Source organism: Enhydra lutris, unplaced genomic scaffold (genome assembly GCF_002288905.1).
Source record: "Enhydra lutris kenyoni isolate GAN:26980312 unplaced genomic scaffold, ASM228890v2 scaffoldscaffold12, whole genome shotgun sequence".
Classification (NCBI taxonomy): domain Eukaryota; kingdom Metazoa; phylum Chordata; class Mammalia; order Carnivora; family Mustelidae; genus Enhydra; species Enhydra lutris.
Window position 1 is genome coordinate 20,985,823 of NW_019154096.1, and position 18,648 is coordinate 21,004,470.

The window sequence follows — 18,648 nt, forward strand, 5'->3', positions numbered from 1 at the left end:
TGTATAGGTTTGATATGAAGAGATGCTCTCAAACTTGCTTTTCACATTTAAAAATATTAAACTGTCATTAAAATGACTCGACATATTTATTGTGCGTCCTTGATCCCTTTTTTTTTTTTTTTTTAAAGAATTTATTTATTTAGTTGACAGAGAGATCACAAGTAGTCAGAGAGGCAGGCAGAGAGAGAGAGGAGGAAGCAGGCTCTCCGCAGAGCAGAGCCCGATGTGGGACTCGATCCCAGGACTCTGAGATCATGACCTGAGTCAAAGGCAGAGGCTTAACCCACTGAGCCACCCAGGTGCCCCCCTTGATCCCTTTTTGATTCTCTAAAAGAGTTATTACTTCTGAAAAGAAAAAAAAATCTTTAAATGAATGCCGTCACTACAATCTCAGATGGATCAGATGATTTAGACTTTCTCTGCTTTTCTTTTCGTATAAAATGCACCATGTGTCTTGTATTATTGTGTTCCTTAAGCGTATGTAATAGCAGTATGTTTCAAAAATAGAATAAGGTTGAGCTGCTAAGGATCTGGCAAAAAATATCCTTTGCTCTTTCTTGTGCTATTGTAACTTGAATTTTTAAAATGTTTTTCTCTTCAAAATGATCTTAATTTGAAGAAAAGACACACTGATAAACCTGCATCATAAAAATAATATGTTGGGAAGTGAAAGCAATGTTGAAGATAAAACTATCAGAACCAGGATTTATGTAGGATTTTGAGAATTTGAAATCAGGTAGATAGTAAATCTAGCAGTGCATATCAAGTCTAGAATATAGAAAAATGACACAGATTTAAAAATAATAAGTTAAGTGATGTGCATTACCACTGTAGGTCTAGTTCATCCCTCTTTTAGCAGTTGAGGAGACGGGGTCCATATAGTTTTAAGAGACTTTTACAATTATATTTTGGGAAACCTAAGTCAAGAACTTTGGATTTTCATATTTTCTCTGTAATACTTTCTTCATCTGATCATCGCACATAAAGTAACATTTAGAGTAACATTTGTGAACTTGTCTCCAATGTCTATCAAACTATAAAAACATCTAGCATGAACTAGTCATGGAGAGGATTGCTTTTTCCATATTATTCTGCTCTGTCAATCAATTGAATTTATTATGGGTCCTCAATGAGCTGTGTATTCATTATTTATTCATCTATTTAACATAAATTTACTGAGTGTTTACCGTGTGCCAGGTCCTTTGCTGGTCTCCAAAATTAGATGTTAAAGCAGAAAGTAGGGGTAGTTGAAAGATACAGACACTCAAAAACATATAGTCTGTTTAGGTACATGGGAAAAAAAAATTGAGCACATCCAGAACATAAAACATTTAGAAGTTATGGTGAACAATCTGTAAAATGGCCCAATGACCTTGCATCCTGATTTTTTATACCTGTCTTCAAGTGACTTAGTAATCACTGAATTTAGTAGCTCCCTTCTAACAAATTGAATATAGCAAAATGGATAGTATACCACCTCAGAAATTAGGTTATACAAAAAGGCTACTTTCCATTCTAGCTTCTGTCTTTCTCTCACCCTCTCCCTTGTTTGGATTGCTCACTCTGAGGGAAGCCAGGTGCCTTATTGTGAGAACACTCAAGCAGCATAGGAAGAGGCCCACATAGCAGGAAACCGAAGTCTCCTGCCAACAGCCATGTGAATGAGCTTGGAAAGAGATCCTCGAGCCCTGGTTGAGACTCGGGTGAGGGCAACCCTGGCCAACAGCTGAACTGCAACGTCATGAGAGCCCCAGAGCCAGAACCACCAAGGGAAGCTGCTTCCAGATTCCTGACTCCCAGAAATGGTGAGACAGTAAATGTTTGTTGTCTTAATTTGCTAAATGTTAGGGTAATTTTTTTTATGCAGCAATAGATAACTAATATGGAGAGGGTAAGATTTGCTATGGTTCAGTTTTTAAGGAGGCAGGGTAATGAAATGGTAATTTGGTGGACAGATGGCAGCACTGGAGGAAGCAAGCTTTGAAAGGCTGAGTCAGTACTGATGAGAAAGCCCTGTCCATTCACTATTGAGATATATTGTATAAGTAAGTTATTCCAAATAAAATGAAAGTTTAGCCACTAAGGTTTCAGAGCTTGAAAAAACCTCAGAAAAAAAGGATGATCCACCAATTTAGGGTGCATAATGTCAAATTATGAACGCTTATTGAGGACTTTCAAAAAAAGAAAAGAAAATCTACTAACAGCAAAACCTAATTGTCTTATTCTGTGTCATTATATTAGGTGTGTAAGTGTGAGTATGTGTGTATTGTCTTTTTATTAGTATTTTCAAATACATTTTAGGGGGGGATAAATCAGTTATGATGCAATAATCACCCAAGGTTGTATATGAAAAGAGTTTGGAAAATTCTATAGAACGTACTCACATAAACCTTATTCAAGAATACAGCAAAGCAGGAGATCTGGAGATCTGTAGGCACATCTACACAGGGTCCTTTCTTAGTCGCACAGAATGTACTTCATTTTTCTGGGTTATGAACCATCAAGATGTATGCAAGGAAGTATGGGCTTGGGAGAGTTCAGACCAAAGGTTCCAGTATAGTCTTTTATGTCCCCTGGTCATATAGCCAATCTGAGCAATGTTACTAGTAAACAAGTGCAAGCCATCAATTGTGTAAGCCACCGCCAACAACACACTCTAAATTACTAGCTAGTCCATCATCTTTGCCATAGTCATCAGTCAGTACCAGACTTCCAGACACCCCTGAAAATGCCCCAGTCATGCTGTAAGATAATTCTATTTTACGCTATGACTAGTAAACACAAAATAATTATTTTACACATAATATAGCATATGTACTTGTACATAGAGATATTATAATATTAAATATAGTAAGTGATACAATAAAATATATTTACACATACTATATTATTATCACTGGATATAAACACATGTGTATGCATGTATATGTGTGCATGTCATTTATGCATATATATACAGATATAAATTCATAATAGACATAGAAGATGATATTTACATGTAAGAAGTCTGGTTTCTTGACAATGATAAAAGACAGGACAAATATAAATAATAAACACATACAAATAGTTAAATATAAGCTAATAACAATGCAATCAGATAAAGTTTTAAAGTTTTAAAATTCTATAGTTAGGTTCATGATATTCTAACCTTCTGTGTGGGATTTCTATACTAATATCTTTTAGCGAGGATAGTGAATTATTTTCCTTATCATGTGACTGATTGAATAATTTTCAGAATCTTTTTTGTCTTGCAGTCTGTTGACTTTCTGTTCTATTTTGGATCAATTACTTTCTAGACCTACTAGGGATCTGCCATCTTGTCATTTTATCCGTTACATTCCTGAGTTAGATTCACGATTTCAGTTTTCCATCTCTTACTCTTTCTGTTTTTTCCTCTTGCTTGAATGTCTTTTCAAGTCATTTCTCAAAAAGAAATTGAGCAACTTAGAAATTCTGGGTTCTTACGCATAACAAAAAGCTTTTTATTTTGCCACATGTTTTGGAAGTATGTAGTATTCTAAATTCAGATTAATTTGCTCACTGAATGTGAAGCCATCGCTTCATTGTTTTCCAGAATCCAGTGTTGCTGCTCAGTCAACATCAGGCAAGATGGAACCTTAATCTCTTTGATGATCTCTGTTTGTGCATATTCTGGATTGAGGGGTTTGCTGCTCTTTTTCTTCTATCTGCATGTATCCCTTCTATCTACTGGGTTCGGTTTTTTCCTGATGAGCTCACACCCATGCATTTGTTACTATGGGTTTATTCTTCTCTGTGCCCCTTTACTGTTATTTATAAAGGGCTGTTGAACTAAGGTGGAATAGATAAATTGTCTGCCTTCTTGCTAACTTTTCAAATAGATTAAAAAAAATGGGGGGGAACACATTGAATCTTTGGTCTCAAAATTATTTGATTATATTTGTGAAGATGGGATGATTTTTTTTTTTTAAGATTTTATTTGTTTATTTGAGAGAGAGGGAGTCAGAGAGGGAGTGAGAAAAAGAGCATGAGCAGGGGCCCAGGTGGGGGGAGGGCAGAGAGAGAGGCAGGCTCCCCGCAGAGCAGGGAGCCTGATACAGGACTCCATCCCAGGACTCTAGGGTCATGACCTGAGCAGATGCTTAACTGACTGAGCCACCCAGGTGCCTCAGGATAAATATATTAATAAACACAAATAATAAGAAGTACTTGGTATAAAGAAGAATAAAGTAGGAGAGATGGTAAGAGAAGTACAATATTTTAACTTACTGTTTCTCCCTTCAAGTTTGTTTGTGTGTGTGTGTGTGTGTGTGTGTGTGTGTGTGTTTTTCTGTTATCGATACTCTTAATTCCTCTTTCTAGTTACATAGGAATTTTGACGCAAGTGGTGAAAGAATGCACATAGTCTTTCTTAGATTACTGTAACCTACAATCAACATAGACTTTAGAATATCTGGAGTCTTAAAGAAATACTGCCAGCAGTGTTTATAATAAATGATACCTTTAAAAACCCCTACATCAGCAGAGAAATTTTATAATATAAATTGTTCACTTAACTTTAACTGCTATAGATTTTGGCAGACAGTAAAAGTAAATGGTGGATGATCACCAGAATATATTACATTTTCCAAGATAACTGTGTTACTAATACCTTTCAGAAGAAACTTTTTCCAACGTCCTTAGCCTTCTGTGTGGGATTATTAAGCAGTAATATTTTCTTCTGTAATTGATGAAAGAGGAAGTTGCAAATTACCAATAGCTTGAAAATTTAACTTGGGAAATGAATGCATGTCAGCAGAAATCAGCATGGGTATCCGGTGCTAAAGAATTTCCAGCTGCCTAAAATTTATTTGTTTTTTTCTTGAACTATCGCTATCCTCACTAAGTTGGTTAATGGACCACTGACCGATGTTTATTCCACTGATCTGCTCCCAGTCTTGTTTTCCCAACTGTAGCTGTCACTGAAAATACCCTTTCTTCCTTCAGTCAAATCATCTCTCCTTCCTCCACTGAAAATCCTGAGATGTAGAGTTTGTTTATAGTTTCTCCCAAGTTTACAGTTTGTACCAAGAGGTGAAATAATCTTTAACTCACCCATTCATGATAACTTGTTGACTTCGCTGAAGAAAGTAGTCACATCTATTAACAAAGCTTGTAGACAGCTCATTCGAAGATGTGGGCCTGATAATTTTTCTCTTTACAATGATAGGATTTTTTATCCTTTGCTTTCATAGCCACAAAGTTTAATAATATAAATGCAATACTGCCTTCTTCTGCCAACAGCTATAGGTGCTACTTACCTTAGAAATGCTTAAATCTTCACTCACTACACATATTCTTTTCTGGAAATGTGGCAATATCATCATGTCCATTGTGACCGTGCCCACATAGCCAGGACTACATTTAAAGAATCCCAGGAAAAAAAACTGATACGAAAGACAGTTGGAAAAGAGAGGCTGGAGATGAAATGCTAAAACTATTGCCAACTAAGCTCTGCTATCTGCACCCAATTACTTAACACCAAGGAAAGGCAATCTGTTTTATACATTCATATGGTTAATGCTCACTTCAAAGCCAAGGGAAAGAAAATCTGAGAGACATACCACCTCAGTTTATTTTCTAGTCTCAGTGACCTTGAATCTCAAATTTAGTTTTACAGATGAGTATATAAAACTTTTACCAGCTCACATCAGTAAATACATAACCAGACTTTCCAGGGCATATATAAAGATCTCTAAAAAAAGTAAAATTAACTATCTTTACAACTGAGGGCTATTAATACATGTAATAGATATTTGTAGCAACTAAAGGGAGTTATTTCATTAGTTTCGTAAATCTCACTTTGAAGCTGGAGTAGAAGGAAGGAGACTCCTGACAGATACTTGTCTAGATTTTTAAAAAAGGGGTGCCTAGGTGGCTCAGTGGGTTAAAGCCTCTGCCTTCGGCACGGGTCATGATCCCAGAACCCTGGGATCAAGCCCCGCACAGGGCTCTCTGCTGAACAGGGAGCCTGCTTCCTCCTCTCTCTCTGCCTTCTTGTGATCTCTGTCTGTCAGATAAATAAAATCTAAAAACAACAACAAAAAAATTTATAGATTTAAAAAAAAAACATATACTATGCTACAGTTTGCAAGACATCTACAGTAATTCTCCTATAAGGAGACTTAATTATCTGATTACCCAGTAGATAACAACCTAGCTCAGAGCTTCCTGTGTTGTGACATCGGTGTGTTTTAGTGGGTTATTTATGTGTTAAGGTATTCATCCCTGTAGCTCTCAGGATTGCTGGGTGGGACCTAATACTGCTTCCCACTCCAGAGCCTCTGATCCTCTCTGACCTTAAATTGCCACTACTCTTTCCCAGTGGCTATGTACACACTATGATTTTAGAAGACACCGGTTTATACTGTTACAAAAGATGTTTAATACTTAGTAGATCTTAAAATAAATGAAGTTGGGGCATGTGGTTGGCTCAGTTGTTAAATGTCTGCCTTCAGCTCAGGTCATGACCCCAGGGTCCTGGGATGGAGTCCTGCATCTGGCTCCCTGCTTGGGAGCCTGCTTCTCCCTCTGCCCCTCCCCCTGCTTGTATTCTGTCTCTCTCTGTCAAATAAATAAATACAATCTTTAAAAAAATAAATTAAATAAAATAAATGAAGTCAAACTCCCCATCCTTTTGGATTTAAAATAAAAACATATATTTTGATACAGTTTCACTGTACATGCGAAAAATAACAGGATACAATCCATTATTGTTTTCTTGCTATTGTTTTTAAAGAACAAAGGAAGAATCCTTGAAGGATAAATGTTTTCATCACTCTTTCCCCAGACTTCACAGATTCCTGTACATGCACCGTGGCCCCTCTCTTGGCAGTAGAATCACATTCACATCAGATTTCCTGCTAAGGCACATCCGCCCTGGAACGTACTTACATGTGAAGTGCTATCATCATACCTCATTTAATACATCTCTACTAGGAAATAAAGCATGCTTTTATACTTGTCTTTAAATTTTATAAACCAACAATAAGATTGGGTTTGGCAACAAGATGCTGAAGGGCAGTGCTCCTAACTGGGTGATCGCGGCAGCATGTCTGTTGTCCTGACATAGCTGATGACTGACATTAAGTTGGTAAAGTCAATCCTCAATTTCCCTTCTTTGGGTCCTTTTGCTCCATTGTTGATGTTCCTCCTCTCCTGCTCTGTAACACCCCCACGTCCCTTTGCTCACAGACTCCAAAGCCTATTCTCTTGCCAGGGAATTGCCTGTATGAGGGTCTCAGTGTAAGGTCAAGCATTATCTCCACAGAAGCTCAAAGCCAGGACTTGCCAAATCCCCCTTCCCCATACCAACAGCAAGGTGTGGACACATCATTTAAACTTTCCTGAGGGAGTATGATGTGTCTGCTTGGGAAGTTGAATTCAGGGCAAGTGAGACAAAAGCAGAAGTTCTTTTTTTAGGTTTTTATTCCATTGATGGAAATGCCTAGAATGTGGTGACAAAGGAATGTACCATCTGTAGGGTCCAGTGTTTTAATGTTAGAGGCCAATAACGGCATTAAATGTTCAGAGAGGGCTGGAAGGGCACCTCAAATGATAACTCTCTGGGATGACTGACTGGATTCCAATAGGTAGCATCCCTTGTAGTCTCTCTTCCTGTGTTTGTGTGTTTGTCTGTTTTTCTACTTGAGTTAGCCATAGATTCTGCTGTTTGTAATCCAGAGCTGAAACTGGAACTTTACACCTTATCTTCTTACATATAAGTTATTGTACTATTTATCCCTATCTACCACATAAAGGCCCATACAATAAATCTAAACTAGTCTTTTTACTGAAAGTAGGTGAAAATAAGATGAGAAAGAAAGGTGTGACATATTCCTCTTTCCAGATAATGTCTTCCTTGGCTGGAGAACATGCATCAAAGCCTGTTCATAGGAGTTTTAGACTTAAAGAAGGTACAAGACTTCTAGAACCTCTTTGCACTGGTGAATATATACTCAGCAGGTCCACATTCTCTGCTTCTTTTTCCTTTTAGGCCTTTCCTATCCATACCTCATGGAATATCAGCCTCAAAGTTACATAGTTTACATGGTCCAGACATAGGAATATTTTAGGCCCTTTTTATGATTTTCTGAAATCCACTTTAAAGCATTCTATATTATTTCCTCTTTTGATAATAAAATTTCTGCCATGTCAAAATGTATTCTTTTTATTAATAAAGTTATTACCAACAGTGTTTTTTGTTTTGTTTTGTTTTGTCTTGTTTTGTTATTTATTCAATGAACTTCTCTCAGGATCTAACCTTACCTTACCTAAAAGGTCAAAAAGCCTTTGCATCCCCACTATACACAGATTTCAGGTTTTTTTAGCATTTCTTTTTTCCTGACAGATTTATATTTCCAATTAATTAAAATGGCAAGATAAAGAAGTATCTTCCACCCACTAACTACATATGGATCCTATTTAAATCCAGTTCTCTTTGGGCAGAAAACAGGTTTTCCAGTCAGAAATTCTAGTAGCTGCTTTCTTTAACTCACAATGCTGGCCCAGGATCCCTATATCCTGCAGCCACAGAAGTACATCCAAAGCCATGGGATCTCCCTCTTCTGTAAAGAGGCTGGGTTGTCATTTAACTTCTGATTTTGGCATTACCAACATGAAGACACTTATTTATCCAGGTTAGCCAAGTGATCTGCAGATAGAAGCTTCCTGTTAATATTCTCTGACTGTGGGATGCCTGGGTGGCTCAGTCTGTTAAACAGCTGCCTTCAGCTCAGGTCATGATCCCAGGGTCCTGGGATCGAGTCCCACTTTGGGCTCCTTGCTCCACAGGGAGCCTGCTTCTCTCTCTGCCTCTGCCTGCCACTCTGCCTGCCACTCTGCCTGCCTTTACTCTATCTTTCTGACAAATAAATAAATAAAATCTTAAAAAAAAAATTCTCTGACTGTGTTAAAGGGTGTCAGTACCTAACTGGGGGTCCTGTCTCAGACTGCTACTGGGGGAGGGAAGTTCACCAGCAACAGTTTCTGAATTTGAAGGCATGGTTGCTAATTCTCACAAGGGATTTGCTAGAACCATTAGTGAAATTAGGTTCAGTGGGATCTTTCATCAGATGCCGTTCAAGGATGGTTCTTATAAGTAATAGAATATATAAAAGTCACGATCTCTTGTTCAAAAGCTTGTTAAAGACCTTTTAAACATCTGACCCCAAGTTTTCCGGAAGTCACTAATATCTCTCTGGAGAGTGATGAATCACTTCCCTGACCTTTTCTCTGCCCCAGCCTTTTACAGAGTCTACTGTTTTTTGAGTTTTGTTTTTTTTGTCCTTTCCTGAACTGGAATGATAACTTGTTCTCTTGCTTAACTGTATTAGAATGTATCACAGTACAATATTGTAGTGAATTTTAAATTTTAAGTGGTAAAAGGACTTGGGCACCTCTAGATGGATAAAATGCTACTGGGAAATATAAAAATAAAGTATGATGTCTGCCTTTAAAGATGTTACAATCCAGGGGCGCCTGGGTGGCTCAGTGGGTTAAAGCCTCTGCCTTCTGCTCAGGTCATGATCCCAGGGTCCTGGGATCGAGCCCCGCATCGGGCTCTCTGCTCAGCGGGGAGCCTGCTTCCTACAATCTCTCTCTGCCTACTTGTGATTTCTGTCTGTCAAAAAAAAAAAAAAAAAAAAAAGATGTTACAATCTAGTCTGGAAAACTTGTTATGTAAATGACTGATTATGACACAAGGAAAAGTGAAATAAGCATTAACTGAAAGACAAGCTCATCCAGGGTAACACAGATAATGGAGAAATTACTTCTGCCTGAAGGGGAATCAGCGGCTCCCATGCAAAGGTGGTGGCATTTGAGAAAATGTTGGACAATAAGTATAATTTTAGAGGGACAGTAGAGAACAAAAGACTCTTCACTGCTGGAATAGAATTAGTACAGGCATATAGACACAATTCAAGAGTTGTTTTGCTGTTTTGTTTTATTTTAAGCCAGCGCACTCAAGAGGTAACAGTAGGTCTAGAAGAGATGCAAAGAAAAATAAATAAATGCAAGACATGCAAGTTTCCTTTTCTTCTATAACTTACATTCTACTTGAAGGAATATCATTTCCATGTAAGTAAATCTGAGTTCATCAACAGCATATAGTTGTCTGGAAGGATTCAATTGAGTGGCAAGTCCTTTAAAATCTACAGTACATGAAGTCAGAAAGAATTCACTATTGTCAGAGGGAGTAAAGAAAGATTCCTAGCACACATGGGATATGAGCTATTTCTTGAAAGATGGATAAAATGTGAAAATAAAATGTGAAACTACCAACGTCGATGAGTAGAAAGTGCCTTTGGCCCACAATAGGAAAAAACACAAACATATACATACACAGAAATGCATATCTAGGTGAACTCAAATGCCTACAAAGCTCAGACAGATAAATTAAGTGAGTGAAGCAGTCTAGGTATATAATGAAAGGCAGTGTAAGATACTATGACCCAGGCTTAAAGCAAAGGAAGATATCACTAAGCTCCAGGCAAACTCTGCCCTAGTATTGCCAGATTCTCCCATTTATGAGGATAAGCCATTAATCTGGGTTAAATGTGTGTGTGTGTGTGTGTGTGTGATATGTATAAAATAAGGAACTAATTCTTAAAACAAAATAAAATTATGTTGGTCAAAACTCTGCTGGACATGTAAAAATTCTTTTGTATCATATTGAGTAATATCTAGTATATGGACCACTAATTTTCAACCTCTTCTGGATTGTGGAGTGCAAAAAGTGCCAAAACTAAAACCTTGTATTTTGTCTTAGGATTATTTAAGGTTATAGACCAGAGATGCAACATAAGAAATGTAAGTAAACATGTTTTAATCTGGCTACAAAATGTAGGATATTTATATATAAAAAATATTAAATGAAAGGGACTTGATAGGAGTTGCTGCTATCAAATTTTTTAAAATTATTTTTAGATAAAATCCATTTTAAAAGTCTATTGTTTAAATTGGTCACAAGAAAAAATTTACAGAAAAATTTTGGAAATATTTGTTGGTTCAAAATTATTTTCAACTATCTCATGTGTCCTCAAGAAGAAAAATTGCAACCATATGGCCCTTCTCCATTCTCTTAGGGGGAGGATTCTGGGTCCATGTTTTCCAGTTTGGGCCTGATGAAGTACTTGATGAGTTGCCTTTTATTTGTCTTTACTACAAGTTGCCAGTAGTGAATGCCACCTCTTGGTCAGGTTCATGTATGTGCCTGCTCTCTTTTGGTCCATGAGACTGGCTGACATTGAAACCAGGAGGAGTTTGGTGGTTTGCAACAGATGCTTTTGGGCCTGCTAATTTCTGAATTTGATGAGTCCATAAATCACATACCAAAAAAAAAAAAAAAACCAAAAAAACACTATTATCAGTCCCCTCTTTGTTTAGGTTTCTCCCCAGCCTACTATGAAAAAACTCAAGTTGGTGTTAAGAATATAACTTCTAAGCCTTCACATTAAAGTTGAGAAAGTTTGTTATTTAAGAGAAAAAAGCTAATATATTTCCTCTCCCCTATTGGGAATTCCTGACAGATGAAGAAGCTTCATAACAGGGAAAAATTGGGCAGAATATCACATGGAGATTACAAAATCATGCTTCTGTTGAGTGAAATGTAGCATTCCAGATGTTGCCTACATTTCACTTAAAACCAACTGCTAAGGTTTATGAACAATGCAAATCCCTAAAATGTAGCAGGGCAGCTCTGCTTCCTAATGCTGAGAAAACACTTAGAAGATCATCAAATCTTGAAAATGTGCTAATGAGCCACAAAGTCTGATTAAAATCAAAGGTGCAATGTTCCAAAAACACTCTGTGACTTAGATAAGCATTGCTTAGGCTTCATCATTGATTACAGTACTTTAAGGCAAATTTTGCAGTGATAAGGAAGTCTCAGTAATAAAAACAATTCACAATAGCTCCTTATTAAGTTATTTTCAGGAAGCAGGGTCAAGACCTAAGAACTGTATAAGAGAAAAGAAAAACAGGCCACATTAGACCATTCAATTGCTAAAATGTGAACTATTAAGGCTTCATGACACAAAACATGACATTTCCAATTATTTAATTTGATGATTATTTATAAATAATAAATCCAAGTTATGAGCAGATGTGAACAAAGATGAACATCTTCTGTTATTTAATTATGGAGGCCAGAATAGTTGGAAGTATTTTTCACAGACAATATCTCTGTGGGAGGGAAAATGTTCACATATTTCAACGTTGGTTAAGATCAAACTGATCTAATTAGCATTTTCATCTAATTTATTGCTCAGAATTCCCTTTAGTGGGGTATGCCTTTGATAAATTTCAAGAAAAACTGGAGAACAGTTTGGAATTAGACATATAAAAGAAAGATGAGAATCCCTTCCCATAGATAAACAAAAAATTATCTGAAAAACTAAAATGACAAAATTGGAAAGTCATAAATTATAATTACATTAATAATGAGACAGAATAACCCAGAATCATTCTATATTTATTATATTGGGGCACAGGACATAATTTACCTGGAGAATTTTAATTACAGTTACTTACAACTAATTAGAGGAAAAAGGACTTCTCTTTATCTTCTGAATGAGTGAATTTTGTAGCCATATTGGTTAGTTATTGTGTAAGGTCATTATATATCATAAAGCTATTGACAAACTTGTAATTAAATGTGTAAATAACTTTGACTTATTTTTATTTTCTTATTTCAAATTACAAGAATTGATTGTGAACAGGATTCCACAACACACTTTACGTCCTGGACAATTTAGAATTTCATTTCTACTTCTTTGCTTGTGGCAGATATAAACTCTATCCTATGGAATCTAAACCTATAAACCTGGTACCTCATAGACATTGTGACCATAAAAGTGTGTTCACAAGATATTACTAATATGATTACAGAACTGAGACAGTGGCAAGATATATGTAAAATCCTGGTAGACTAGACCGATTCAGTTCCCTGCAGGAAATTTTCATTTGGCTAAAAAGAGAACCCCTGATGCATTCTTATTTTACTTACAATTCCATTCTCAGAAAGTAGAAAAAAAAAATCAGATAACTCTGTACTTGATTTGAACAATAAGGAAATACCAGTCAAATTTGGTTTGTGAAGGAGATGTAGAACTCCCATAACACAACTGTCTCCATTAAGCAAGTAAATATATTGCTATACCTCGTTATGTGGGATGTGGTACATGCCACATGGGATCTACCGTGTGCCCTGTTTGTGACATCAGTAGCTTTGGAGTTGTTACAGAAATATAACATCAAGACTTGTAGATGCACCTCCTCCATCTTTCCTTAGCATATCTTCAATGTTTCACTCTTTTAGAAATATTTTTAAAGAGATCATGAGAAAACTACATGCCAACACTCATCAATGATTTTCTGTATCAAGATGTTAGGAAAACACCAATATTAATGTGAATATTAATGGGAACATCAAACTCAGAGAACGATCTTGCTCAGCTTACCTTGAGGTATACCTCTTCAAGACTAGTCCCTAGTGAGGGTTTATTTGACTGTTGATATGTTTCTCTTACTCATTTAGTTTTAAGAAGAGGCCCTTTCCTGTCCCCTCAAAATCACCCGTCCTCATTCCTGCTACTATTTTCATGAAACAATGTACATATTGTCCAAATTTTATATGCCATATCCATAACCTAAGGAACAATTCTCTAGATAGAATCAATGACTTAAGTATGGAATTTCTAATATTTTAGTAATCATGGGTACACCATCCCCCTAGTTTTAAAAGGTAATTACTAAAAAAACTTCATCTTGGGGATTTCACAGAGCACAACGTGTTTTCATAGGAAAAGGTTTTGCCATGATGACTTCTAAAAATAATTGATTGCCCTCTTTCAAATTATATCCACTTTTTTCTAAATCCATTGAATGCATATGCTTCTGTAAGTTTCATGAAGAAATATCAATAGCATTAAAGATAAGAATGCATTTTAAAGAGTGATTCAAAATAAGCATTTACTGGCTGATATAGAAAATATTAACCTGGGTGCTGCAACCAAAACAAAATCCTGATTCTATATTTCTTAAGTAATCAAAGAAGATTATGTAAAAGAACAAAATGCTGTTTTACAAACAGACCGTGAAGGAAGGCACAGAGCATTTCTCTGGAAATGTAGGATAAGTTTGCTGTTTAAGAAATGTAAATAAAGCCCGGGGGTACCAAAGATACAGCTTAAAGGGGATTTGGAAAGGACTACATACTTATCACATCTGGCCTAATTATCTAACTTAACAGTTCTGGCATTAATAAATATTCACAAGTAGCTAAGGCCTGTGGGTAATTCATATAACACATGTATTTATAAAAGACTTATTTTTCCCAATGAAAATATTTACTTCTAGACATAAATTTCAAATCATATAACCAAAAGATGCAAGGACCTATCAAATGGGAGAGCAATCCATTTCAAAACAAGCAACACAGGCAGAGATCTGCTTGGCATGTGTATGACTGGTAGCTACATGGAAGAAAGTATTAGGAACAGTGGAGCCGTTATTGGGGACTGAGACTTACCAGTAGTTGTCAGGAAGTTAACATTTCTCATCACACCTTCAGTGTAAGCTCCTGGCTCATAACTGTCCATTTCACCTGTGACAATGTGAGCAACTCTTGCTGCCCGTCCTCTGATAGCACCTGCAGCACGGTCTAAATTATCAACATCCTGGTCTCTCAATGCTATGATACACTTGTTGACATCTTCAAGGATATGGCTCTCTGTAAGAAAACAGATCGAATTAGTATAGCATATTATAATTCATGTTAACTTTTGACTTCAGATGTGGTACTAATTGGGAATAAAGGACACACTGACAAAGAAAAAAAAAGATGATTTTGCTTTTCTCTCTTTAACAGAAAAATTTGTGAAGTATAAAATTTTATGTTTTATCTGCAGTTTTATAGATTATATATTATTTTAGATTTTAGTTCCAACTGACTTGATTTTAGATTCAAGCAGCATATGGGTGCAAATTGAAAATTTTTGGATTAAAATAAAAATAAAACATATAATGACAGAACACTTAATTCTGATTAAAAGCAACACTGTATGGGGCACCTGGGTGGCTCAGTGGGTTAAAGCCTCTGCCTTCGGCTCAGGTCATGGTCCCAGTGTCCTGGGATCGAGCCCCATATCGGGCTCTCTGCTCTGTAGGGAGCCTGCTTCCACCTCTCTCTCTGTCTGCCTCTCTGCCTACTTGTGATCTCTGTCTGTCAAATAAATAAATAAAATCTTTTTTTTTTTTAAAAAGCAACACTGTACAGATTATAAAACACTTAAAAAATGTCAATTATCCTAAATATATAGAAAAATAAAATTATGGAGCTCTAATTCAACTAATGTTCATTGGTGTGTAACAGAATTTAAGTTATAGTGGAAGCTTCCCCATACAACAAGCAATTCTCTGGACACCCAATGAGTGTTCTACAATTCATTTCTGATACTACCTACCCAGGAATAGCATCAGATCCCACATGTTAAGGAGTCATTCCTGTAAGACTATCCTCCACCCCACATCAGAAACAGTTGCAAGTCCAGGTTATTACTTGTACTTCTAACTCCACTGGCTATAGATCAGCTCCCATGACCTCCTCGTTGGGTTTGATTAATTTGCTAGAGTCGCTCACGGAACTCAGAGAACATTTTACTTGCTAGATTTAACTTTCATAATTCAGGACAGCCAGATGAAAGGGATGTATAGAGCAAATTACGTGGGAAGGGTAAGGAGCTTCCATGCCTTCTCCAGGTATGCCATTTTCCACACATCTCCAAATAGTCCCAACTTGGCAGCTCTCTAAACCCTGTCTATTTTGGTTTTTAGGGAGGCTTCATTACATATGCATGATTTATTAAATCACTGGCCTTTGGCAAATGATTCAACCACCAGTCCCTCTTCCTTCCCGGAGGCCAGAAGATGGGACTGAAAGTTCCAAAGTTCCAACCTTCTAATCACATGGTCAATTATCTTGGCAATCAGCCCCCAGTGGGGCGTGGGGGTGGGGTGGATGATACAAATGTCATCTCATTAACATAAAAAAATACTTTTATCACTCTCATCATTTGGGAAATTCTAAAAGTTTTGAGTTCTGTACCAGAAATGGGACAAATGTTTGTACCAGAAATGGGAAAAACACCAAATGTATATTTCTTACAATAGATCACAGTATTACCCTTGCCAATTTTCTTTGGTCTGCTTGATTAACTCATACTATAATTTCAAAACTCTAGTCAAATAAATGTTCCTTCCTCAGGAAATCCATGCTGACCTACAGCAAGACAAATTTGGTTCCATATAGTTTGGGATTCCCATTAAATGGCTTATATGTTTTCATTACAGCTTCTTCCCATGTTTTCATGATGTACTAATCAAACAGTCTCTCTATTAGACAATGAAATATATGAGCGTAAAAATTTTATTTTATTGCTTGAGATATCATATCTAGTCCCTAGTACAATACATGGCACCTATTAGACCAACAAGAATGTTTGTTGAATGAATGAAGTCCTCTGGTAACACACCTAGAACCAGTAAATTATTTTGTCTAAATCCTAAATCATGGTTTATAAACATAGGTAGATACATATCTTTACTTAAATTTAGTCAGTTTAACCCATCTCAAGGACAATCAGGTCATTTTCATGAAAAGGATTAAATGCTGAAAACCTTCATTATAAATTCACTAGTTTTAACCTAATTTGTAGCATTCACTTATGAATATGTTATTAAGGCCTATAATAAATCCAAGCACAGTCCCATCTCAATAGAAAATGCATGTATATCATCACCATCATATTTCTAGAACTAAAATACAAATTTCAATATAGACGGTATAAAATCATCAGTTCTTTTATTTTTTTAAGACTATAGATGTGCACTTTAACAACATAGTAAGAAGCTGTTATTGTTCAGGTATGTTGGTAAGTTTTTTTAAAACAAATACTACTGATACATATATATATGTATGTATATGTATACACACATAATAAATGTGTAATCTGTACTCACTAAATTATGCACTAAAATATTCACTAAAGGTGGTTAATTTGGGATTACAAAGCTGTTTTGGCTCAGTCCTATAGAAGTGAAAAAATAGGGAAAAATGGTGTTTATTCTTAGAAGAATAATTATCTAATAAACTGTAATTTCTGTTTAATTAAAGGTGAAATCATGGCTGGCACAAACTATTTTTTCCGAGTAAATTTTGCACAAGAAATAATATATATGCAAAGAATATTCACTAAGAATGAATTGAATGTTCCCTCTTTTGTAGAACAATGATACACACAGTCATCAACTTATTTTATTATTTAAAGCATAGACTTAAAATATAGCAAGGGTTTTTCTGGCTCTTTTTTGCTGGCTTTATGAGAGTTTGTGTGATTATTGCTTTAGATTGAACCTCATAATAAGAAGTCATACTATTAATCACATTGAAGAATTATTGAGGGGAGGTCAGAGATGGAAATGAAAGTCCTACATGAACATATACAACATGTAAAAAATAAGTGAAATAAGTGAAGAGAAACATGTAACCAGACTTTACCTGAAGCAGTTATATTGAGAATGTTGAGATGATGACTAAATGATCTTTTGAATTACTAAGATTAAATATAGCACAAAAGCATTAGGAAAGGTTTGCAAAATTTCCATTATTGTGACACTTTCCCATTACCCTGAATGTTTCACAAGATGCCAGAAATTATTTGCATGAAATTCTAAACATAGAATGCCAGAAAAAGAAAATAAGAATGCTGGGCACCTCCCACATATGCACAATAACTAAACATTAAACTCTTTTCTTAAAAATAATGATTTCTTTGCTATTCCTATTTCAGGTGAATTTAAGTAGCTAGAAAGGCCTTCAGGATAGCTTGAGTTTTTATGTCCAGCTATATAACCTTCAGCCTCTAGGACAGAAATTAAACACCAAATACCTTGTGTAAAACTTCTTACTGATGTATCTCTGAAGCTTTTGCTAATGAAACAGGATTACTTGTTAGACATAGCAGAGCTCGTTAGGAGCTCTGCCTTCATTTTATTTATTTATTTTTTAACTGTAGATGCACTTGAACTAAAAAATTACCACATTTTTAAAATGAGTTTTAAGAGAAAGAAAATGCTATTATAGAACAAGTACATTCAGAATACTGCATTTTTTGTAGAATTGATTGAAGATTTGTCTTTGTTTCAGAATTCCAGTTTAACATTTGATGTGAGGTGAGGAGTGGAATGTTCTGGTGTTAAGGCAAGTCCTGGAGTACATTATTTTTAGAACAGAGAATTGCTGAAGTACTAACAATTTCTATCAATCATTTTATGGCTATCTGGAGATGCAAAGGGTGACTTCTATTATGTTGGAAAACAGTAATAAACAAAGCAATAAAGGAAAGGATCTTAAACAAAAAGATAATTCATCTGTTGCAAATTTCTCTGGGTAACTCCATCTCCAGTCACTATGGCATCACACAAGAAGATTTTAAAGTGCATTAAATTTTTTCTAGTTTTTTTTCTTAATTCTTCAGTTTTCCACAATTAAAGCCAGACTTTGCCTTAGAGAAAGTAGAAAATGCACAAAAAAAAAAAAAAAAAAAAAAAAAAAAAAAAAAAAAAAAA

General features: G+C 35.8%; 1 protein-coding gene across 1 annotated transcript in view; it reads right to left on the reverse strand.

Moving 5' to 3' along the window:
* LOC111144805 (catenin alpha 3) overlaps positions 1–18,648 on the reverse strand; it is a 1,765,227-nt gene that overhangs the window by 414,105 nt on the left and 1,332,474 nt on the right. The window contains exon 12 of the mRNA XM_022499291.1: positions 14,552–14,752. Within this exon, the coding sequence (XP_022354999.1) occupies positions 14,552–14,752 (201 nt within the window). The remainder of the gene's footprint in view (positions 1–14,551; positions 14,753–18,648) is intronic.